The sequence below is a fragment of the Dasypus novemcinctus genome, chromosome 24 (assembly GCF_030445035.2).
Source record: "Dasypus novemcinctus isolate mDasNov1 chromosome 24, mDasNov1.1.hap2, whole genome shotgun sequence".
In the NCBI taxonomy this organism is placed as follows: Eukaryota; Metazoa; Chordata; class Mammalia; order Cingulata; family Dasypodidae; genus Dasypus; species Dasypus novemcinctus.
The window spans coordinates 24399615-24424441 of NC_080696.1; the positions used below are offsets into that span (position 1 = coordinate 24399615).

The following is a 24827-nucleotide window of genomic DNA, read 5'->3' on the forward strand; positions in this document are numbered from 1 at the left end:
ATAGACCACTCAAGGACATATTCTGCAGGAGATGGCCAGGTTGTAGAATTTCACTGATGTACATGGAAATGCTGCCAAGGTCAGAAGGCAGGACGGGTCACTCGGCGAGATCTGCCCAGCAGAGGCACAGGGCTGTCCCACCAGGAGCAGGGCAGAGGGGAGCCTATTGAAGCAGTCACCCTGCACGTGCCTTCTTCCTTCAGCTCTCTGTTGAGTGTTCCCTTGTTTATAAGAATCGTTTTTTAAAAATGCTCAAAGTAACATACATAGAGTTGCTTTAAAATTTGTAGGAAAGAAACCCTGGATCTCTATTTAAATTTTAGTAGACTTCTAATTCCCTATTCACTGGAAAATTTTTCTTGCAAGATGGGTAAATTCCATAGGATTGTGGGAAAGGCAGCCCCACAAATACTTCTATTCAAAGCAGCGTTAGAGTCTGGAAGGCTACTTCTAATTTCATGTGTGGGAGTGGTTTTTGCATACTTGATGATCTTGGATGCCACTGGATATGGCTTTTGGAAAATAAGCTCCTTGGAAGAAGGCCTAACAGAACACCAAGGTCCTCATATCTGTGTGTTAACAGGCAGTTCCTGTTGGGAGCGCTTCTGGGCGGTGATAGGAGCCTTTGGCATTCAGAAATTTTGTGGTGTCATTTTCAAAGCAGTGGGCTCCAAATGGTTCTTTTTTTCATAACAGTTTTATTGAGATATAGTTCATATACCACAAATTCACCTCTTTAGAAAGGTACACAATTCAGTGGTTTTTAGTCTGTTCACAAAGTTGTGCAACCATCACCAGAGTCTGATTCCAGGTCATTTTCATCACCCCAGAAAGGAACCCTGTAGTCATTAGTGTCACTCCCCAGCCCCTGGCAGCCACTAATCTGCTTCCTGTCTCCATGGATTTGCCTCTTCTGGACATTTCATATAAATGGGATCACACTCTATGTGATCTCTTGTGACTGGCTTCTTTTATATCCATGCTGTATTATGTATCACTCCTTTTTATTCAGGTGATTCGTCATGTCTTTTTACTTTAATGCATTTTCTGAATTTTGATGAGCTTTTGGCTCATCAAGTATTCGTTCTTTTAAACTTTTTATTATAGTAACATACATACAACTTTAAACCCTTTTTAACACATTAGACTATACAACTCAGTGGTAATAACTACATTCACAATATTGTGCTACTATCACCACTGTCTATTACCCCAGTTTTTTTTAATCACCTCAAATTCTGTACCCATTAAGCAATAACTCCCCCTTTTCCCCCAGCCATCTACTCTGGCCCCTGTTAACCTGTAATCTACTGTCTGTGTCAATGAAATTTGCTTCTTCTAGATATTTCACTTAAGCAAGATCATACAGTATTTTCTTGTGCTTGACTTATTTCACTCAGGATTCCTCCATATTGTTGCATATATCAAGACCTCATTCCTTTTTATGGCTGAATAATATTCCAGTATGCAGATTCACCACATCTCTTTCATCCATTCATCTTCTAGATGGATACATGAGCTGCTTCTGTCTTTTGGCTGTTGTAAATAATTCTGCTCTGAACATTGGTGTTCAGATAGCTGTTTGAGTCCCTTCTGTCAATTCTTGGAATATATCAAGATTTGGGATTGCACTGTACTGTTTTACAGTCCAGTTGTCCATTTTTAAATACACAGCCTTGGCCGGAATTGGAAATCCTTATGTTGTAAATAGGCTTTAGTTTTGTGTCGGTGCCATGCCTGATATCATCTTGGCGGTCTGCCCAGCCAGCTGAGCTCAGGACGGTGGCCCAGCACCCAGGCGCTGTTTCACTCCACCAGCACCCATTCTCCCTGCCTCTGAGAACCCACCTTGCTGCGTCCCCTTGCAGGTTGAAGAGGCTGACGACTGGCTGCGCTATGGCAACCCCTGGGAGAAGGCCCGGCCGGAGTACATGCTTCCTGTCCATTTCTACGGGCGTGTGGAGCACAGACCCGATGGCGTCAAGTGGGTGGACACGCAGGTACCCACTGTCAGTTTCTGAAAGGAGTGCCTCGATGTTTGATTTGTCAGCGGATTGATGGGAATGGGAGCCTGGCTGCTTCTCTAGAGGCCTTAACACAAGGCAGAGATCTCGGGGAGCTTTCCAAGTGGTGGGAAACATTGGAAGCATTGAGAGGAAGGTCTGTGTTAAGGTGCACGCATAGTTGGATGGGAGGTGTGTGTTGGCATTGAGACCGGCAGCCCCGCATTCTCTGCTTTTGCTACTAGACCCACCACGGCCTCCGTCATGTGTTTTCTGGGGTGAGAACGAGCACCCCCGGATGGCAATCTTCCTGTGACCTCGCTCACCACATCCCCTGCCTCCTGGGGCCATGTCTGGCCCAGGGTTTGCAAAAAAGGGTCCCAGGTGCAGCTGACCTATGATTCCAGCTGAACCGAGCCATGAGTGTGTGCCTGAGGCTGAGTGGATGCCCAGGAACAGGGTTCCCCTGGGGCAGCTGGGGCAGGGGTGTGCACAGCAGTGCTTGGCAGGTGGAGCAGCGATGGGGAAGGCACGAAGGTGGAGAGTCAGCTTACACCTCAGGGAAGGAGAGAGGATACCTCTGGGTGGTTTGGGGGGACAGAGCAGGAACTGGGAGGAGCAGGAGAAATGTCATGAAAGAGCCGTCAAGACTTAGCCACATAGCAGTGGAGGTAGGAGGAATGAAAAGCAGCATGAGGTGGGAGACCAGGAAGACACAGGCTTGCCAATATGCATCATGCTGACCTCCTGGAGTATAAGCTTTAAATTGGGTACATGGGGCTGGAGCTGCCTGGAGTCCTGGGCAGAAGGCCTTTAGTGCCACAATAAGCTGTATTTAATTTGAAAAAGCAGGGGGATCTGATTATAGATGACCTTCGGGAGGGCTGCAGGAGAAGCTGGAGACTGGGGTGTCCAGGTAGGGTGTGATAGGGGGTGTGTAGGAAGGAAAGGAAGAAACAGCTCTTAGCTGCTTTGCAGAGGCCTTCAGCCATGGTCATAGGTAGGGCAGGGTGATAAGGGAGGGTAAGAGGATACTGGGTTTTCAGTCCTGGTTCAGCCATCACAGAGTCCTTTCTGATTTTCAAAGCTCCGGTTGCCCAAAGCCACACAGTTTTGGTATCACAAACACCCATAAACAAACCTGAGTGTCAGAGAATCCAGGCTTGGGAAGTGACCTTGAGGTTTTGCTCGACTGTTTCTGCATTTGGCAAGAGCAGTGCAGATCATTTGGACAGATGAGAATCCATGGGCATGTCAGAGAGAAGGCAGCTCTGCGTGTGGAGGGCAGGCCATTTGTTTTCTTGCGGGAGTCAGGACGGAGCGGTTTGCAGTGGAGTGTGAGGAGTCGCTTTGGGGTTTGTGGAGTCATGACGTCAGGGCACCCACCATGGGGGGCCTTTCTCGCAGGCGCTGGGGGTGGTTGGTCAGAAGCCACCTGCTCGGAGAAGTTGGTCACGTGCCGAAGCTGAAGTGGAGAGTTAGGTGAGAAAAGGGAAGGGAGCCCTGGAAGAGGCTGTGGACGAGGGGCTGGAGGAGCAGGACGGGGACCAGGCTCGTGTGTCACCCCACGAAGTTGAGGTTTGTTCTGAAGGAGAAAGTGTCTGTTGCTGCCAGTATCAAAGAAGGCGAGGCTAAAGAGGGACAAACTTGGCCTCAGGGCATGGCAGCAGGGGCACGCCCTGGGCTGGGACAGAGGCCCTGGGCTACGGGCTGGGCGGGTGGGGCCCGGCAAGGGGGTGCACGGTTGGGGTTGCGCCTTCAGCACGGGGCGGTGGGAGTGTACATTGAGCAGAAGGGGAGGAGAAGGTGGGGGCTGCCCTGTGCGGCAGCTCGCTTCCCGGTGACGGGTGGCCTTGCCCCGCAGGTGGTGCTGGCCATGCCCTACGACACGCCGGTGCCAGGCTACAGGAACAACACCGTCAACACCATGCGGCTCTGGTCCGCCAAGGCGCCCAACGACTTCAAGCTCCACGACTGTGCGTCCAGCGCGCCACCCTGTCTGTCTCTTCCAGCCCAGCCTCGTCTCTGGCCCGTCCCATGTGGTCCCAGCCCTGCTCTCCCTGCCGTGGGCTCACTCCTCATGCCCTGATGAGCGTCCACTGTCCTTTCACGGGCCGGCCCTCAGCCGACAGGGCTTGGTGCACCCCGACACCTCCCTGGGCAAAGGCCCTCACTTAGGCAGCAAGACCCCGGACTCAGGGACCTGGGCACACGCTCGCCCTTGTGGGAGGCTGTGGCGGGGTGGCTGTGTTGTCCCCAACCTTGCCTCTGGGGGGACCTGTGTCCCCTAAGCGTCAGGAGGGAGAGGAAGCAAAACTGCAGTTGGGGGGAGAGGGAACACTACTCTACTGTAAAATGCTTTTCCCTCGATTTTACAGTAAGCCTCTAGTAAATTGCAGTGCTCCTGTTGGGTGAGGCCCCCGGAGTCTGCGGCCTGCGTGTCCTAACTCAGATCATCTCTCTGTTTAGTCAACGTGGGAGACTACATCGAGGCTGTCCTGGACAGGAACTTGGCTGAGAACATCTCCAGGGTCCTGTATCCAAATGATAACGTGAGTAGCCAAGCCACCTGGTCAGCTCTTGTTTCCCTCTCCCGCCCGAGAGTAGACGTGTAAACTGGAAGGCTGAGCGCCCTTGCCGGCAGAGACTCTTTTTGACCTTAAGTCCATCAGGGAAGATGGTATAAATGGCATCCAGTGGTCCTGGGTCAGTGTTTCTGTCTGTGTGGGGACGTGTGGGCTGGTGCACATGGACGTTACATGGATGTGTGGATGTGTGCATATGTGGGCCTGTATGCATGGACGTTACATGGATGTGTGGAGTGTGTGTGTGTGTGGGCCTGTGCACGTGGATGTTACATGGATGTGTGGACTTGTGCGTGTGTGGGCCTGTATGCATGGACGTTACGTGGATGTGTGGAGTGTGTGCGTGTGTGGGCCTGTGCACGTGGATGTTACATGGATGTGTGGACGTGTGCATATGTGGGCCCGTATGTGTGGACATTACGTGGATGTGGTGTGGGCATGTGGGCCTGTGCACGTGGATGTGGTGTGGGCGTATGGGCCTGTGCACGTGGATGTTACGTGGATGTGGTGTGGGCGTGTGGGCCTGTGCACGTGGATGTTATGTGGATGTGGTGTGGGCGTGTGGGCATGGACTTGGTGGCGTGTGTGTGAACCTGTGTGTGGGCCCGTTGGCGGGGGCCTGCTCTGGGGAGGAAGGGCAGTGGCGCTGCCTTCAACAGGCATTTTATCAGGGCATCCAGTGTGTCCTGTGGGTCTCTCTTTTGCCTCCTCTGCTAGAAGAGCTGAGAGAGGTTCCTAGCCCCACCTCATGTATGTGAATCCCGCATCAGTGCACAGAGGCTTCTGTGGGTTTGGGGTGGGGGTGAGGGTAGGGGTGGGCCCAGCCCCTGTCTAGGTGGAGGACAGCTGGGGAGAGGATGTGGCCCAAGTGGGCCCTGGCCCAGGCTGTCTCTGCTCTTCCTGGCCCCAGGATGCAGCTTTTTCTGGGCCTAGCTGAGCTGCCCGTGAACGGGGATAGCAGGGCCTACAAGGCAGGGCCGCCCTGAGGCATTGGACAGGTCTGGTCTGAAAGCCCTTGGTACTGCCTGTCACGTCTCTGGTCTCAAGTCAGTGCCTCTTGCCAGACAGGAGCTTGGAGTTTGCTTCTCTTAGTGGCTTGTGTTTTCTTTTAATTAACTTTTTACTTTATCAAAGTAATAGGTGCACAAAGAGTATGTGGTACCAAAACGCTTGTAACAAAATGCCCCAGCTCTGGGCCCCAGCCCTCACTGCTCCCCTTGCTCTAACCCCATAAGAGATTTTAAGCAGACTCTGAAGCCGGAGGTGCAGTGTCTTTTAAAGCCTGTGCTTTTGAAACTATGGTTTCTGAGTAACTGACGTTTACCATGTGCTTGCCTGCCTTCTTCCCCACATTAGTATACTAAAGACTTTATGTTCTGGTGTTTCCACACACAGCGACATGTAATCCTTTGTCTCCTTGTCTGTCCATGGGCTTTGGAGTTGGGCAGGCTGGGCGAGGGCCGCTAGCTGTAACCTCGACCTCCAGCCTCCTGGGGGGAAGGTAGTGGCCTCTGCCTCCCGGGCTGTGGGATTCAGTGAAGTCCTGCAGGGAAGCCTCAGCGCCTCCTCGGGACCTCTGGGCTCTCACCACTGCACCCACATATGCACCTTGGCAGCCTGGGAGCTGCGGCCCAGTGACGGCAGCCTGTGTCTCAGTTCTTCGAGGGGAAGGAGCTCCGCCTGAAGCAGGAGTACTTTGTGGTGGCTGCCACCCTGCAGGACATTGTCCGTCGTTTCAAGTCCTCCAAGTTTGGCTGCCGGGACCCAGTGAGGACCTGTTTTGAGACATTCCCTGACAAGGTGTGTTGATTGTTGGGGTACTGAGCTGTGAGGTGGGGGAGGCCTTGGGACTGGAACCCTCCTCCTGCCTCTGCCCACCAGCTTCTGAGCCTCTGCCCACACCTGCAGCCCCACTGCGAGCAGCTCCTCTGGACCCCTCACATGCCGTGTGTCACTAGGAGCAGAGGCAGCAGGGCTAGTGGGAGAGCTCCCGGGTGACACGAGCACCCTTGGACCATTTGAAAGCAGAGGCATCGTGTCCACCCAGAGGCGGGATGGGAGCACATTCCTGAAAAGAGGCTCTGATGCACCCTGGGAGCAGCCCTGAGTGGGCCACTGTCCTGCTGAGAGCAGCGCACAGGGCCGCCCAGCTCCCTCTGCCCATAGGCCCTGCCTCCCTGAGACCCTCGTGGGCCCCTACTTCAGAGAAACCCTCAGCATATTTCCTCCACAACCTTGCTCCTTGGCTCTGTTTTTGCAGCTTGGCTGGGACCCTGTATGGTGGGTTTGTGAGCCCCTCACCCCACCTGTCTGCTCCCTCTGTTGGGTCAGGCCCAGTGGTGTGTCCCTTTGCGCCCCACCCTGCACCGCTGCACCTGCCTCCAGCCTCACCAGGAATTGCCTGTGTGATTCCAGGTGGCCATCCAGCTGAACGACACCCACCCAGCCCTGTCCATCCCAGAGCTCATGCGGATCCTGGTGGACGTGGAGAAGGTGGACTGGGACAAGGTCAGAGCTGGGGAGGTGTCCTCGGGACAGCTGCAAGGGCTGAGCCTACCCTGGGGTGTGAGGGGCTGAGTAGGACCCCAGAGACCCTTCCAGGGTGGGCAGGGCCTTCCAAAGGACGGGGAGACAGGAGGGGAAGGGGTGGAGGCAGGAGGGGAATTCTGACACTTTCCAGGGCTTCACAGGTGTTTTCTTAGAAGTCATCATGAAAATACAGCATGAAGTTTTAAAGAAATACATATTTATGTATAAATGTGTTCTTATGACTTAATTTTGAGCCTGGATTCTTTAGGGTATTGGGATTGTCTTAATTAGCTTTTTCAACATGTGAACCCATAAAAGATTTTTTCCTCCATTTTACAGAAAACCAGAGTCCCTCTCTGGCCTTTGGGTGTTTGTGCTACTGAGTGGGGAGGGGCACAGTGGGCTCTCCAGACCTGGGGTGGGGAAGTCCATGGAGTAGAAATAAAGTAGGAAGCAATCCAGTGGTCGGTTTTGTTTATCAACAAAAATGGTTTGGAAAAAGTAGTAATTCAAGGTGAGCCCCAGGTAGCACAGGTAAGCACCGTTCATTTGTGGGGTGTGTGCTTGGTTGGAGTGTTCCACTGAGTTCCCATTATTCATTTTGGGTTGGGATGTATGATCTAATTCTCACTGTGGGCTGTGCAGGAAAGCGGGAAGGACTGGGCTAAGCGTAGGTTTATGGAGGTGCTGGACAAGCCAGGAGAGAACACGGGGAAATGCTGGGTATCTCCCTGCTGCCTCTAGACTTTCTTCATGCCCAGGCATTCTGGCAAAACACTGCTTACTCTTAAGCATGATAGAATAAGCCAGAATGTCCTTGAGTGGCCCTCTCCCATGCCCAGGCCTGGGAGATCACCAAGAAGACCTGTGCGTACACCAACCACACAGTGCTGCCCGAGGCCCTGGAGCGCTGGCCTGTGCCCATGTTTGAGAAGCTGCTGCCGCGGCACCTGGAGATCATCTACGCCATCAACCAGAAGCACCTGGATGTGAGCACCAGGGCGGGGTGGGCAGCGGGGATATGTGGCTGCCCTGTGGCCAGGGCCAACTCTGTGGGCTCCGTCAAAGCTGGGCAGGACGGTTGGGGGCCACAGGGACACATGATGGCCTGGGTGGGGCTCTGGAGAGCTGTTGCTGGTTACTAGGCTCACGCTGGGCATGTGTGGAAAGGATGGGCTCAGCTCCGAGCAGGGGTGGATGTCACCGTCTGAACTCTCCATCCCATGGACCTCATAGCAGCATTGGGGTGATGGAGAAACAGCACTGATTATCTTTGCTGCCTACAAGAGGGGGTGGTGATACAGGAGTGGCACCTGGAGTTGAGGTTCATTGCAGTGCCTTTTTTTTTTTTTAAAGATTTACTTTTTACTTATATCTCTCCCCTCCCCCCCCCAGTTGTCTGTTCTCTGTGTCCATTCACTGTGTGTTCTTCTGTGTCCACTTGAATTCTTGTCAGCAGCACTGGGAATCTGTCTCTTTTTGTTGCGTGATCTTGCTGTGTCAGCTCTCTGTGTGTGCAGCACCACTCCTGTGCAGGCTGTACTTTTTTTGCTCACGGCAGCTCTCCATGCGGGGTATACTCGTTGTGCGTGGGGCTCCCCTATGCGGGGGACACCCCTGCATGGCACGGCACTCCTTGTGCGCATCAGCACTGCGCGTGGGCCAGCTCACCACATGGGTCAAGAGGCCTTGGATTTGAACCCTGGACCTCCCATGTGGTAGGTGGACACTCTTATCAGTTGAGCCAAATCCACTTCCCTGCAGTGCCCTTCTTAACCCTTCACTGAAGTCGTAGCTGTTCCAGCTGGCCAGAATGTGGTTATTAAGACTGTGATAGAAAGAGCTGCCTGTTCCCCCCAAGTCAGGCGGTGTGGTCCTCAGCCTTCACCCTGTCAGACAGCAGCCGTGGCATCCACTTGGCGGCCCAGGGCCTTTTCCTGAACTAAGTGTGGGCTGCAGTTCTGCTAGCCCCAGTCCCTGGGGACCGAGCTCAAGGATCGCCTTGGAGGAGGCAGCGCAACCCCAGCTGTGTGGACGCTCCCTCGGCTGCCAGGGACTGTGGTGACACTCCCCCGCCCTCGGGGCAGAGGGCCCACTCACAGCACTGTGTCTTGGTGACAGCAAGTGGCTGCCCTCTTTCCTGGGGACGTGGACCGCCTGAGGAGGATGTCCGTGATCGAGGAGGGGGACTGCAAGCGCATCAACATGGCCCACCTGTGTGTGATCGGCTCCCACGCTGTCAATGGGGTGGCACGCATCCACTCGGAGATCGTGAAGCAGTCCGTGTGAGTGCTGGGCTCCCGCCTGATGCCGAGGCCCCGGGACACCACCCCACCCTGTGCTCCCGCTGCCCTTGCTGCACCCCACACCCTGGGCATGTCCTGCACCCAGAGTCTGCTCCAAGCCGTGCCCTGCCCCCTGCTCCAAAGACACCTGCCGCGGCTTGGACATGAGGGCGGCAGGAGCCCTTCTCTGCGTTCTTAGTTTGTGGGGACAGAGGCCCGTGCCTCGGAAGCCCTCTGCTGCTGGCCAGACACACATCTGCTCTGGGGGCTAGTGTGCTGGGCGGGGAGGGGGCTCCACACCCCGACTGAGGGGAAACAGATTCTAAGGCCCCACTTTGAGTTTGTGGCTCCCATCCTGGAAGGTCGTGACCCAGGAATCGCCCTTCTCTCTCCTGCCGGGTGCTGGTGGGGCATCTCCTACGAGTGCCGGGAGGTGGTCCCCAGGGCTGGGGCAGCCCTCGACCAAGCTGGCTCCTGGCCCTGGGTCTGAGTCTATTCTGTGTTTCCAGCCTAAGGGTCTTAATATATTATCATTCAACCCTCACAGCAAGCCTCTGAGTTAGGTGCGCCCCCAATTTACAGGTGAGAAAACTGAGGCTTCCCAAGCTCAAATGCCTGTGTTCTCTGCTGTCGTGGCCTGGGGAAGGCAATGTAGCCTCTGTTTCCTCTCTGAAAAGTGGCCCATTTCTGATATGTTAGGTGCTAGCAGCACTACACTAGAAAACTGGATACAGGATGCTTTGCAAATCATGCAGTGTCTTGGCCTTCTATTTTCATTTGTTTGTTTTGTTTTGTTTTTTACAGCAAATAGAGGTTTACAGAAAATCATGCAGAAAGTATAGAGTCCCCATATACCTCTTTCCCCTACTCAACATTCTTAAATGTGCAGTGGTGTTCTCTCTCAATGCTTATTAGAAAAGAAAACAAAAAAACCCCGAGCTTTAGGCTCTTCCAGGCATTTCACAAGAAGATCTGCATGTTTCCTTGCTCCCGTTGCTCAGTATAAAGCATTTGTGAACGTTCTCCATTCTCTGCATTCTCAGATTTAAAGATTTTTATGAGCTGGAGCCAGAGAAGTTCCAGAACAAGACCAATGGCATCACACCGCGACGGTGGCTCTTGCTGTGCAACCCTGGGCTGGCCGAGGTCATTGTGGAGGTGAGTCTGTAGCCTCTTCCATGCCCACTGTGGTGCCAGGCCCATGCCCACGCAGGCTGAGCATGTGTTGCTTGTGGCCGCTGGCAGGGAGTGAGTCTCTCCTTGTACATGCCCTTCCTGCTGTGGATCCTGGAAAGGATGGGGGCGGTCCAGCCAGGCCTGGCGACAGGGCCATTGTTGGATGCCAGCCCAGGAAGGGCTGAGCACAGGTGCTGGGCAGTACAGCAGCTTCAGCTCCGTGAACACAAAGTGGGGGAGGCTGTGTGTGTCCACAGGCTTGTTTGTGTGCTGTTTCTCACACACTTTTAGAGGAGGAAACACACTGAAGTTTGCAGCACGGGGCGCTGTGAGAGCGCATCCGTGGTGTAGTCACACATCAATTCCTGCAAAAGCAGAGCTCCTCAGAAAGGGTGTCGTGGGCTGGCCATGCCAGGTCTGGACCGCGTACACATGTGTCTGGGTGATGTGTGTTCCTGTGTGTGCATGCACGTGCGTTTGTGTGCACATGTGTACATGCCTGTCTGGATGCCTATGTGCACGTGTGTATGAAAGGGACAGAGCTAAGATCTGAAGCATAGCCCCAGGAGAAGTGGGTTTCTGGTCCAAGCCTCAGGGGCCAGAGGGATGTGGCCATTCCAGGGACCAGGAGGGCCAGTTCTGCTGCAGTATAGGGGACAAGGCCAGGTCAGAGTGAGGGGAGGCTGGAGAGACGGCCAGGTGAGGAACTGCTCTTTACCCTAAATGAGCTCAGGGAAGCTGTGAGCAGGAGGAGGGTACCTGGCGAGCTGTTGCTCTAGAAAGGCTCACCTGCTGCTGCGCGGGATGCAGAGGGGAGAAGGACCCAGCCAGCGAGGAGGGCGAACCTCCCACTCACGAGGGTGGAGGTGGAGGTAGTGGGTGCAGGGATGTGGGGTGCCAGGCAGTGAGGAGGAACGGGGCCGCCCACCTCCCAACAGACCCGGTGGTGTGGACATCCAGAAGCACCGGGACTCAGGCCCATGTCCTGGGAGGCTCCCAAGTGGTCATGGGTGTTTGAGCTAGATGGGACTTTGAGACGTTCTGGTATAGAAGCCAAGGCACGTGCATGGGTCTGGACCGAGAGGAGTCCGGAGAAGGAGCTGGAGGCCGAGGCTGTGGCTGGTGTTTCCTGGAGGGCTGGGATTCATCATGGAACAGCAAGCCGAGGGCCAAGCCTGGGAAACCCCAGCAGTTAACGGCAGAGAAGGGGCTGCCAAGCCTGCAAAAGGGCAGACAGACCCACGGAGAGAGACAAGAGAGGTGGACGACAAGTGGGGTGGCAGCCTCAAGAAGCTTCTTGAGGCCTGCGAGTATTTACAATTACTTTGTAATTCCTTAGAAAATCGGGGAGGGCTTCCTGACTGACCTGAGCCAGCTGAAGAAGCTGCTGCCGCTGGTCAATGACGAGGCGTTCATCAGGGATGTGGCCAAGGTCAAGCAGGTAAGTCCCTGGGGTGGTGTTTCTGGCTGCCCGTGGGGACCCACCGCACTCTGGTGGAGAGGCTGGGGCAGGGGCCAGCCAGGGCTCACGACTCTGAGGCCTGGAGAGCCAGGACGGGGTGCAAGCAGCAGGAGCAGACCTGACTCCCAGCCGAGACCTGCCGTCACTGTCCTCGGTTCTGTAGGAGTGGCTTATCTGAGGGAAATGCTCTAGAAAGTGAACTGAAGATAGTTGTGTCACCTGGTGTGCTCTCAGATGGCGTTTCAGCAGGCTCCCACAGCAGCCAGACTCCAAGGAGGGGCTCCACCTCTTTTGTCACCCCTGGGAGAGCCAAGCCAGTGTTAGGTTACATGGGACCCTCCAAACCAAATCTGCCTCCTGCCTAGACTTGCACCACTAGACCCTGGAGAACCAGGTCGCGTGTCTGTCAGCTGTGTGGCCAGTGGGCCCAGAGGCCCAGAAGTTAGGTCATTTTAAATCCTGTAACATGTTGCCCATGCCTTAGCCCTCCGCTCTTTCCCTAACTGTGCTTCCTTTTAGTTTAAGTTTGTGGTAACATGTATAACCTAAAATGTGCCATTCTAACCACTTTCAAGTGTATAGTTCAGTGGTGCGAATCACATTCAGTGTTGTGCTGTCACCAAGATCCATCACCCAAACTTTCCCATCTCTCCAAAGAGGAAGTCGGCACTCATTAAGCATTAACTTCCCATCCTTCCTGCCCCCCAGCCCCTGGTAATCTTTGATCTACTTTATGTCTCTATGAATTTGCTTATTCTAGGGATTTCGTATTTTGTATATGACTTATTTCCCTCAAAGTGATGCCTTGAAGCTTCACCCACGTGGTAACATGTATCAGAAGTTCATTCCTTTTTATAGCTAAATACAGTTCCACTGTATATATATATATATACACTATATTTTATCTATCCATTTCATCATAGGGTCTTTTTTTTGGGGGGGAAGTACTGGAGGTTGAACCAGTGCCTCAAACATGGGAAGCAGCCACTTAACCACTGAGCTTCATTTGCACCCCAGTGAGAGCTGATTTTTTCAGTAATTTGTTTGCTTTTAAGAGATACTGGGGATCAAACCCAGGACTTTGTACCTTGGAAGCAGGTGTTTGACTGCTTGAGCTACATCTGCTCCCATCACACTAGCCGGTTTCCTTTCATTCTGCTTTCCCCATCTTTCTGTTTTTCTCCAGTTTTGCTTTTGGTCTAGGTTTTCATTCAATCTGCAGCTCTAGGTGTGAAAGTCAGTGTTACCCTTTCTCCCCATTCCCTGCTCCTCTCCCTGTGCTGTCTGCTCCCTGCATAGTGGTCCATGTATCATGACATCCTTCCCTTGGTCATCTGGTTGGCTTCCCCTGGGGGCTGTTGCCCGTGGGGTTCCTGAGTGGCATGCTCTCTCAGCCACTGTCCTTTGGCTTTTTGCAGGAAGCTGAGCTTTGGTTGACCTCGGGGAGCTCGGGGGTTCTTAGCAGTGCCACCAGGTTGGACACATGACCTTCTAACTTGTCCTTTTCCTTTGTCCTCCCAGGAGAACAAGTTGAAGTTTTCAGTCTTCCTAGAGAAGGAGTACAAGGTGAAGATCAACCCGTCCTCCATGTTTGATGTGCACGTGAAGAGGATCCATGAGTATAAGCGCCAGCTGCTGAACTGCCTGCACATCGTCACCCTGTACAACCGTGAGTGCGCCCAGGCCAGACAGAGGCCTGTGACCTGCCCACAGATGTGGAGGCACCTGGCCTCCCCACACCTGCTGTCCTCCCCCACCCTGGCCCCCATCCTGTCTCCCCCTACCCTGTCCCCCTGTGCTGTCCTCCCCCCACTCTGCCTTTTCCCACCTTGCCCTTCTCCACCCTGTCCCTTTCACCCTGTCCCCCTCCCATGCCATCATCCCCCCTGCTGCCTCCACTGCCTCCCAGCCCTTTCAGCCCTCTAGTCCAGTCTGCCTCTGCCAGCCTCTTCCCTCTTGGTGCCATGCCCAGGCTGAAGGCTTGTCTGTGCTCTGTGTCTCATCCCCAGACCTCCAGCCCTTTCTCACACTTTCTCAGAGCCAGGCAGACTGGGGGAGACCCTGCACATTTTTTTTTGAAGCAGTATCCTTATGTTGTTTGTGTGCGTGGTCCCAGAGTTGTTGCAAAGCAGTGATGCAAGAGCTGAGCAGCTCCGAGGTGTACCAAGCAGCCACTCCCTGAGACGCGCCAAAGGTCCGTGTGCCTGTACGGCTGCAGTGGAGGCCCCGAATGGTCCACGCAGCCTCCCTGTGAACGGTCCACATGGCCTCTCAGGTCTAGGGGACCTCCAGGACCTTGCAGGCCTGGCTTTCATGCTAAGTTCAAGGATTATATTAAATTGCCTATTACCTATATTAGACTTGTGTTTAAGTATTTGGAAAGGCTACTTACTAGAGACAACGTATACTTAAAATAAAGTTGTGTGTATATTTAGCTTATACACGCACTTTAAATTAAGCAGAATTATAACTACAAAAAGAAATGTGATTCAAAGCTTCCTTTAAAGTACGTAGTCAAATATCCATAAGCAGATTAATGGGTAGACAAATTATAGTGTATCTATATAGTAGAATAACATTCTGCCATAATGTGCACGAGCCTAGAAAACATTATGCTGAGTGACATGAGCCAAACACAAAAGAACAAATGTACAATTCCATTTTTATGAAATATCAAGAACAGGCAAGTTTGTAGAAAGTGGATTTTAGATTACCATGGGTGGCAGGAGAGAAATAGGGAGTTATTGCTTAATGAGTTAGAGTTTATTTTTGGTGATGAAAGTTTTGGAAATGGATAGAGGTGATGGTTGCATACCATTGTGAATGTAGTAAATGTCATTGAATTATACACTTTAAAATGGTTAATTTATATTGTATAAATTTTACTTCAAATTTTTAAAATAAAAAATAAAAGGGAGGTTGAGGCATGCCGATATCTGCTTGTCAGCAAGGCAGAAGTAATGGCTTTAAAAGAAAGTACATACAAACCTTTACTAAGTTTGTTAGTAAAATCTTATGGGGGGAAGTGGATGTGTCTCAAGCGATTGGGCTCCTGCCTACCATATAGGAGGTCCTGGGTTTGTTTCCTGGGCCCTCCTGGTGAAGGCAAGCTGGTCCACGTGGTGAGTTGGTACAACAAAAGAGACAATGAGAGACAAAAAAAACAGGGAGCTGAGATGGCTCAAACGATTGAGTGCCTCTCTCCCACATCAGAGGTCCTAGGATCCGTTCCTGTTCCCTTCTAAAGAGAAGATGAGAAGACAAGTAGACATAGAGAGAGCACACAGCGAATGGACACAGAGGGCAGACAGCAAGCACAAAACAAGGAGAGGGGAATAAAGAAATAAAATAAATCTTAAAAAAAATCTTATGGGAAGATTAGGCTGATTTTTGTAATGTTAATAAAGTGAATATTAATTTTAAAAACCACAGGAGCCACCAGTATTCTTTTCTAGAAACAAAAACTCCTGCTAAGAACAACAACCCTCATATTATTAGTAAATGAGACTCTTTCCAGATGAATCTCCTCTTTTGAGACATTTATATACTAGGATAGATGCCACTTTTTTGGAGTGTTTCCAAAGCTGAACCTTTCGAAAAGGTCAGAGGCAGGAGCACCAAGGCCAGGATCTCCCTCCCCACTCTCCAGGTGCTACAGAGATCCATGATGAAAGTGATGCCCCCACCAGCAACAGGAGTTGATTCAAATATTTTCTTTGTTTTACTGTCTTTGCCATGCTTTCCTTTTGCAGCTGTCATGTTCTCCATTTTTCTCCACGGCTTTCTTCTGTCACACCCCTGATTACCCTGCTTCAGCAATTCTCTCTCTTTTTTTTTTAAAGATTTATTTATTTCTCTCCCCCCACCCCATCCCCGTTGTCTGCTCTCTGTGTCTATTTGCTGCATGTTCTTCTTTGCTTCTGTTGTTGTCAGCGGCACGGGAATCTGTGTTTCTTTTGGTTGCATCATCTTGTTGTGTCAGCTCTCCGTGTGTGCAGCACCATTCCTGGGCAGGCTGAACTTTCTTTCGCACTAGGCGGCTCTCCTTATGGGGCGCACTCCTTTCATGTGGGGGACACCCCTGCATGGCACAGTACTCCTTGCGCGCATCAGCACTGTGCATGGGCCAGCTCCACACAGGTCAAGGAGGCCCGGGGTTTGAACTGCGGACCTCCCATATGGTAGACGGACACCCTAACCACTGGGCCAAGTCCGCTGCCTCAGCACTTCTCTTGGTTCCCTATTTATGTGCAGCATTGAAAGTAGCTTGTGCTCTTTGGTCTCATTCCACTCCACCCCAGTGTCAGTCAATAGTATTATCTCCTTCTAGTGTTTACCTTCCTACTTGGCAACCTGCTCATTCTCGTACTTGATTTGTTAGCTTTATGATACCTGGATTCCCAGCTCTTCAGATACTGCAATCAACAGCTACTCTGATTTCCACTTTATCCTCCTCTCCCTGCCCCCGTGTATGTGTGTGTGTGTGTGGTGCGCTTTGTATCCATGGTATTTCTCCATTGTAGAGGACATAACATTTACACTCAGCTCTGTCATCCTAATGCCTGTTTTATTTGTCTTTATATACTGACAAATATATTCAAAGGTCACCACCAGGCTTTTTGTTGGGATTGTCCTGCCCACCACTTTGGTTGGAAATTATCCTCCACTACACAAAAACTGCTTGTGTGAACAGCAGCTCTCAGTTCTTGCTTGTTGAGAACAGTCTGTAGCCTTTAAACATGAAGGTCAATTTGACTGAAGACTAATTAATGGCTTCACTTCTTCCCTGCATATCTTGGAGGAGTTGCTCCACACTCTTGAAGGGAAGGCCTGGGAAGTAGGGAGTCTGACACCAGCCTGCTTTCTTTTCCTTGTAAGTGAGTTACTCTTGTGGCTTGGTCCAGTTTTTTCCAGCTGGGTGTTTGTATTGACCATTATCTGTAGGATTTCCCTGATGCCTAGATTGTGCTTGGAATATGTTACTTGACACCTTGTATTACTTCAGGAAAGTTATTTAAAGTATCTGTTTGGACTTCTGGGAAGATGGAAGAGTTGAGAGGCAGAAGGATCACTACTCTCAGAAAAAAATAGCTAGAGAATAGGCAAAGACTGTCTGGAGGACTGCTCTGAGGCTCAGGACACCAGGGGAAGGCAAGACACCACTAAGGAGAGAGACAGATGAAGGAAAGGAGTCTCCTGGCTGGAAAAATCCTGTGAATAAAGCTGGAGCAGCAGCAGCTGGTGCCCGTCTCACCCTCAGAGCAAACACCAGTTTGTGGACTGTAGCAGCTGCAACTGAGGGGATTGCAAGAGTCCTCTTCCCTAAGAGAGGGGAAAAGGAGGAACACAGCTACAGCAAATTCAGATTTTGGTCAGCAAACTTGGTCTCCTTCGTTAGAGGGGTTGCACACTTCTAGGCCAGGTGGGCCGTGACATTGTTTGCTCCAAGAGCAGGCAGGGAGCTAAAAATAATCTGCCTTCTCAAGCATACTCCCTATTGCCCTGGCCTAGTTGCTGAGGAGGCAAAGGAAGGGAGGGTATAGCTGGCCAAGGGAGGAGAACAGCTTTTTTATTTATTTATCCTCCCTTCCTTGTTGTTTGCAGTCACCATCTGCTCTCTGTGTCCATTTTCTGTGTGTTCTCTGTGTCTGCTTGTTTTCTCTTTAGGAGGAACCAGGAACCGAATCCAGGACCTCCCATGTGGAAGAGAGGTGCTCAGTCACCTGAGCCACCTCAGTTCCCTGGTTTGTGGCAACTTTCATTGTCTTTCCTCTGTGTCTGTTTTGTTGGGGTCACCTCACTGCACCTGCCCACTGCACTAGGTCACCTTCTCTAAGAGGCACCAGAAACTGAACCTGGGACCTTCCATGTGGTAGGCAGAAGCCCAGTCACTTGAGCCACATCCACTTTCCAGAACAGCTTTTGAGAAAGTTTGTTTGTGAGGCTTGGCCTTCCCTGAGGATATTGCTTCGGTACTGCTGCCTAATACAGAGTTATACTGAATGTATTCACCTCCAGCACCTGTGGTGTGAGCTGAGAAGTCTGCCAAAGAGTGCCATGTGCTCACAGACCAGAAAAGTACACAAAAAGAAGGGGGAAATTATAATAAATAATAAATAAATCAGGTGCTTTTACTGCCCCTTCCCCCAGGCCTTTGGAAACTGGCCTGTACCTCATTTCTGGGACTTTAGCCCTGGTCTGGGACATTAAACAGGGGCAATCCTAAATATCTAGAACAAGTTGAACAAAGAGTCAAAGAACAGTGGTAGCACACAGCTACTTAACAATAAATCCTAAGCAACAGAGAAGCTGAACATCAGAGTAAACTCAGCATCATAATCAGATGCCTAGACATCAGCAAAAAACTACAAGTCATACTAAGAAAAAAGTTTTGACTCAGTCAAAGGAACAAATCAAAACTCCAGGAAACACACAGGATTTGAAAAAACTAATTATTGAGGTTCATGAAAATGTCCTAAATCAAATCATGGAATCAAAGGACAACATGGCTAAAGAAGTAAAAAACATTAAGAAGGTACTGGGTGAGTACAAAGAAAAATGCAAAGCCTTGGGATTAAAAAGAACAGTTTATGGGAATGAAAGGCACAATAGGTGAGATAAAAAAAAATACAAGAGAAACACACAATTGGAATCATAGAAGGAAGAATCAGTGATGTAGAGGACAGAACAACTGAAATTGAAAATAAAAATACAGCAAAAAGAATGGAAAAAAGTGAACAGGGGCTCAGGGAGTCGAATGATAGTATGAAACAAACCAACATACATGATAAGGGAGTTTGAGAAGGGAAAGGGAACAGAAATAGTCTTTTAGGAAATAATGGCTCAAAATTTCCCAACTCTCATGAAAGATATGAATATATGTGTCCAGAAGCATAGCATACTCTAATTAGAATAAATCCAATAGACCTACCCCAAAACATGGTAATACTCAGAATGCCAAATGCCAAAGATAAAGAGAAAATTCTGAAAGCAAGGTAGAAGTGAAACATCACATACAAGGGACATCCAATAAGACTTATTAGTAAGGGTTTCTCTTCAGAAACCATGGAGGCATGAAGGCAGTGGTATGATATAATTACAGTACTGAAAGAGCCAAGAATTCTTTATCTGGCAAAACTGTCCTTCAACTATGACAGTGAATTTAAACTATTCACAGATAAACAGAAACTGAGAGAGTTGGTAAATAAGAATCCAGCTCTGCAGGAAACACTAAAGGGAGTTCTGCAGCCAGAAAAGAAAAGACAAGAGAGAAAGAGAGAGAGTCTTGGAGGAGAGTGTAGGAATGAAGATTGTCAGAGTAACCAAAAGGGTAAAATGTGGACAAGGTTTGACATATGAAAGCCAAAGGATAAAATTTTTTAAGTAAGCAATGCCTTTACAGTAATACATTGAATATTAATGGATTTAACTCCCTAGGTAAAAGAGACAGGATGACAAAATGGAAAAGAACACAGGAGTCATCCATATGCTATCTGCAGGAGACCTTAGACCCAAGCATGCAAATAGACTGAAATTGAAAGGTCTGGAAAAAGATATTTCATGCACAGAGTAACCAAAGGAAAGCAGGTGTCAGACAAAACAGATTTTAAATGCAAGGTGGTAAGAGATGAGGAAGGCAATATATATTAATAAAAGGGACAATCCACCAGGAAGAAGTAACAGTCATAAATATCTGTGCATCTGTGAGGGTGCACCAAAATACGTGAGGCAAGCTCTGGCAAGTACTGAAAGGAGAAATAAACATTTCTACGATAATGTTGGAGACTTTAACACATCACTCACATCAGTAGATAGAATAACTAGATAAAAGATCAATAAGGAAAAAGAGAACTTGAACAATATGATAAAGAGCTAGACCTGACAGACATATAAAGAGCACTGCACCCAAAATCATTGGTTTATATACATTCTTCTTAAGTGTTCATGGATCTTTTTCCAGGATAGCCACTCTGGGCCACAAAACAGCTATCAATAAAATTAAGAAGATTGAAATTATACAAAGCACCTTCTCCCATCATAATGGAATGCAGCTGGAAATCGATAATAGCTGGGAAAGGGGAAAAATCACAAATATATAGAGGCTAAACAACAAACTCCTAAACAATCAGTGGGTCAAAGAAGAAATCGCAAAATAAATGAGTTGATACCTTGAGATGAATGAAAACGAGAGTACAGCTTAACAAAACTTATGGGATACAGCAAAGGCAGTGCTGAGGGAAATTTATTGCCCTAAATGTCTATATTAAAAAAGAAGGAAGAGCTAAAATCGAAGATTTAACCGAACACCTGGAGAAATTAAAAAAAGAACAGCAAAACAATCCCAAAGCAAGCAGAAAGAAATAACAAAGATTAGTGCAGAAATTAAAGAAATTGAGAACAACAAAATAGAGAAAATAAACTAAATCAGAAGTTGGTTCTTTTGAGAAGATCAATAAAATTGACAAATCCTTAGCCAGAATAACAAATTAAAAATGAGAGAAGGTGCAATAAATAAAATCAGAATGAAAGGGGATGTTTCAACTGACACCACAGAAATAAAAAGAATCATAAGAGGATATTATTAGCAACTATATGGCAACAAATTAGACAACCTAGATGAAATGGACAAATTCCTAGAAATGCACAAACAGCTTACACTGACTACAAGAAATATAGGAACTCAACAAACCATTGCAAGTAAAGAGATTTAATCAGTCATCATAGTCTTCTAACATAAGTCCAGAACCAGGAGACTTCAGGGATGAATTCTGCTAAACATCTTAAAGAGAATTAATAATAATCTTATTTAAACTCTTTTAAAAAATCGAACAGGAGGAAAAATTACCCAACACAATTCTTGTAGCCTAGTACCAAAGCCAGATAAAGATACTACAAGAAAAGAAAATTACAGACCAATCTCTCTAACATAAATGCAAAAATTCTCAACAAAATGCTTGCAAATCCAATCCAATAGCATATTAAAGGAATTAATATACCATGATCAAGTGTGTTTTATTCCTAATATGCAAGGGACATTCAACATAAGATAAATTAACATAATATACCACTTTAACATATTAAAGGAAAAAAAAACACATGATCATCTTGATTGATGCTGAAAGGGCATTTTACAAACTCCAGCAGCCTTTCTTGATATAAACACTTTAAAAACAGCCAACATCATACTCAATGGGAAGAGGTTGAACGCTTTTCCTCTAAGATCGGGATCAAGACAAGGATACCCACTGTCACCACTGTTATTCAGCATTATGCTAGAAGTTCTAGCTAGAGCAATTAGGCAAGAAAAAGAAATAAAAGGTATCCTGATTGGAAGAGAGAATGGGAAATGCTCACTATTCACAGATAAGATTATTCTATATTTAGAAAATTCTCAAGTGTCTACAACAAAGCTACTTGAGCTAATGAACACATTTACCAAAGTAATCAGGATATCAGATCAACATGTAAAAATCAGTAATGTTTCTATACACTCACTAATAATGAGCAAGCTGAGGAGGAAATCAAGAAAAAATTTATTTTACAATAGCAACAAAAATATTCAAATATCTAGGAATTATTTTAGCCAAGAATGTAAAGGATCTGTATCCAGAAAACTACAAAACATTACTAAAAGAAATAAGACCTCTACAAATGGAAGGACATTCCATGTTCATTGATTGGAAGACTCAACATTGTGAAATGTCATTTCTACTCAAATTGATTTATAGATTCAATAGAATACCAGTCAAAATTCCAACAGTTTAATTTATAGAAATATTAATAGAAAGTCAATTGCCGAATTTATTTGGAAGGGAAAGAGCACCCAAATAGCCAAAAAAATCCTAAAACAGAAGATCAAAGTCAGAGGACTCATGCTTCCTGACCATGAAGTGTATTATAAAAACAGCATGGTATTGGCGTTAAGATAGGCACATTCATCAATGGAAACAAATTGAGAGTTTAGAAATAGACCCTTATCTCTATATTAAACTGATTTTTGATGAGCCTATCAAGTTCACTTTTCTGGGATAGAACAGTCTCTTCAATGAATGGTGTTGGGAGAACTGGTTATCCATAACAAAAAGAATGAAAGAGGACCCCTTTTTCATTCCTTATACAGAAATCAACTCAATACGGATCAAAGACCTAAACATAAAAGCCAGGAGTGTAAAACTCGAAGAAGATAATGTAGGAAACATCTACATGACCTTGTAGTAGGTGAGGGTCTCTTAAACCTTACACCCAAAACATGAGCAACAAAAGAAAAAATAGATAATTGGGACCTCCTCAAAATTAAACACTTCTGCATCTGAAAAGATTTTGTGAAGAGTATAAAAAGGCAGCCCATTCAATAGAGAAAATATTTGGAAATCACACATCCAACAAGGGTCTAATATCCATGACATATAAAAACAGCCTATAGGGAAGTAGATTTGGCTCAACTGATAGAGTGTCTGCCTACCACATGGGAGGTCCAGGGTTCAAACCCAGGGCCTCCTGACCCGTGTGGTGAGCTGGCCCACACACAGTGCTGATGCATGCAAGGAGTGCCCTGCCACTCAGGAATGCCCCCCGCGTAGGTGAGCCCCTTGCTCAAGGAGTGTGCCTCATAAGGAGATCCACCCCACGTGAAAGAAGTGCAGCCTGCCCAGGAATGACGCCATATACCTGGAGAGCTGACGCAGCAAGATGATACAACAGAAAGACACAGATTCCCGGTGCTGCTGTCAAGCAAACAAGCGGACACAGAAGAACACACAGCGAATGGACACAGAGAACAGACAATTGGGGGGGCAGGGAAGGGGAGAGAAATAAATAAATCTTAAAAAAAAAAAAAGCCTACAACTCAACAATAAAAAGACAAATGACCCAATTAAAAAATGAGCAAAAGACCTGAATAGATAGTATTAATAAAGAAGAAATACCAATGGCAAAGAAACACATGAAAAAATGTTCAACACCACTGGCTATTATGGAAATGCAAATCAAAACTATAATGAGCTATCATTTCACCGCTACTAGAATGGCCACTATTGAAAAAAAAACCAGAAAACTACAAGTATTGGAGAGGATGTGGAGAGATAGGAATGCTTATTCACTGTTGGTGGGACTGTAGACTGGTACAGCTACTGTAGAAGTCTGTTCTGGCAGTTCCTAAGGAAGTTATATAAAGATCTACCATGTGACCTGGCAATACTACTGCTAAGGTATCTATCAAAAGAACTGAGAGCAGTGACACAAACCTGTAAACCGATGTCCATTCTGGCATTATTCACAATTGTCAAAAGATAGAAACAACCCAGGTGACCATTAAGTGACTAATGGATAAACAAACTGTAGTATATACTAACGATGAAATATTATTCAGCTGTAAGAAGAAATGAAGTGGTGAAGCGTATGACAACATGGATGAACCTGGAGAACATTATGTTGAATGAAGCAAGCCAGGTATAAAAAGACAAATAACGTATGATTTTGCTATTATGAACTAAACGTAATGAACCAATTCATGGAATTAATAGCTAGAATATAAGTCACCAGAGACTAGAATGTGTTTAGAAAATGTAAAGCTGAGGTTTACTCTGTGCAGAAATGGTAAAAAATTACTTGGAAATAAATAGAGATGGTGAAAGCAAATTACTGGATTTGTAATTAGTAGTGCTAACATATAGGCATGATCATGGGTTTTTTGGTTTGTTTTTTTGGTGTAATGAGAACACTGTAATATTACTGAAGTGTTGAATACACAACTCTGATTATACCAAATACTACTGATTTTACACTTTAGATAAATTATATGGTTTATGAACAAAAAAATATTAGGGCAGGTTGGGGGAAAATACACCAAAAGTAAGATGTGGACTCTAATTAATAGTATCAATTTGACTGATGTGCTCTTGTAATTTGTTACAAATGTTTTATAACAATGCAGGTTGTTTGTAGTAGGATGATGTATGGGAGCCCTGTATGATGTTATGCATGGTTTTTTTGTAAGTTCAGCAGGTTTTACTACACACTTTCTGTTTATGTATATTCATATATGAATGATATACTTCAATAACTTTTTTTAAATGAAAAAAAAAGGTTATATGGTTCCATTGTTTTGGATTTCTTCTTTTGGGACTCTGTCATTTAGTTTGCTAGGCTGCCAAAGCAGATTCCCATAAAATGAGTTGGCTTTAACAGTGGCAATTTATTAGCTCTTACAAGCTTATCATTTTGAGGATGAGAAAAATGTCCTAATCAAGGCGTCACCAGGTGATACTTTCTACCGGCAATTGGCAGTCCTGGACGCCTCTGCCATATGGCAAAGCACATGCTGCATCTGCTCATCTTTCCCTTCTCTTCCAGGTTTCATTTCTTTCAGCATCTTGGTTAAGTGGCCTTCTCTTTGTCATAATTTCATTCTCTTCTAAAGGACTCTAGTAAGAGGATTAAGGCCCACCCTGAATGACGTGGGGCATATCTTAAGACCCTACTCAACAGGGAGTGGATGTGGCTCAAGCGGTTGAGCTCCTGCCTTCCACATAGGAGGCCCCAGGTTTGGTTCTTGGTTCCTCCTGAAAAAAAAACAAAAAGCAAAACAAACAAAAAAACCATCTTGGAAGCTGATGTGGCTTAGTGACTGAGTGCCAGCTTCCCACATCTGAGGTCCCTGGTTTAATCCCTGGCCTCTGGTACCTCAAACAAAAAAAAGTTCCTACTTACAGTAGGTCCACATCTACAGAAATGGATTAACTTTAAGACCACATTTTTTCTGGGGTTCAGTTTCAAACCACCTCATCTG

The 24827-nt window shown here is 47.7% G+C and overlaps 1 protein-coding gene across 2 annotated transcripts in view; it reads left to right on the plus strand.

Annotated features, from left to right (window-relative positions):
* The window catches only part of PYGB (glycogen phosphorylase B), an 86786-nt gene that overhangs the window by 49178 nt on the left and 12781 nt on the right, over positions 1–24827 (plus strand). For both annotated transcript variants that reach the window (XM_058286785.2, XM_071211592.1), the window contains 10 exons: positions 1869–2000; positions 3868–3979; positions 4473–4555; positions 6245–6388; positions 7004–7096; positions 7960–8106; positions 9239–9402; positions 10446–10560; positions 11918–12019; positions 13562–13709. In XM_058286785.2, the coding sequence (XP_058142768.1) occupies positions 1869–2000; positions 3868–3979; positions 4473–4555; positions 6245–6388; positions 7004–7096; positions 7960–8106; positions 9239–9402; positions 10446–10560; positions 11918–12019; positions 13562–13709 (1240 nt within the window). The remainder of the gene's footprint in view (positions 1–1868; positions 2001–3867; positions 3980–4472; positions 4556–6244; positions 6389–7003; positions 7097–7959; positions 8107–9238; positions 9403–10445; positions 10561–11917; positions 12020–13561; positions 13710–24827) is intronic.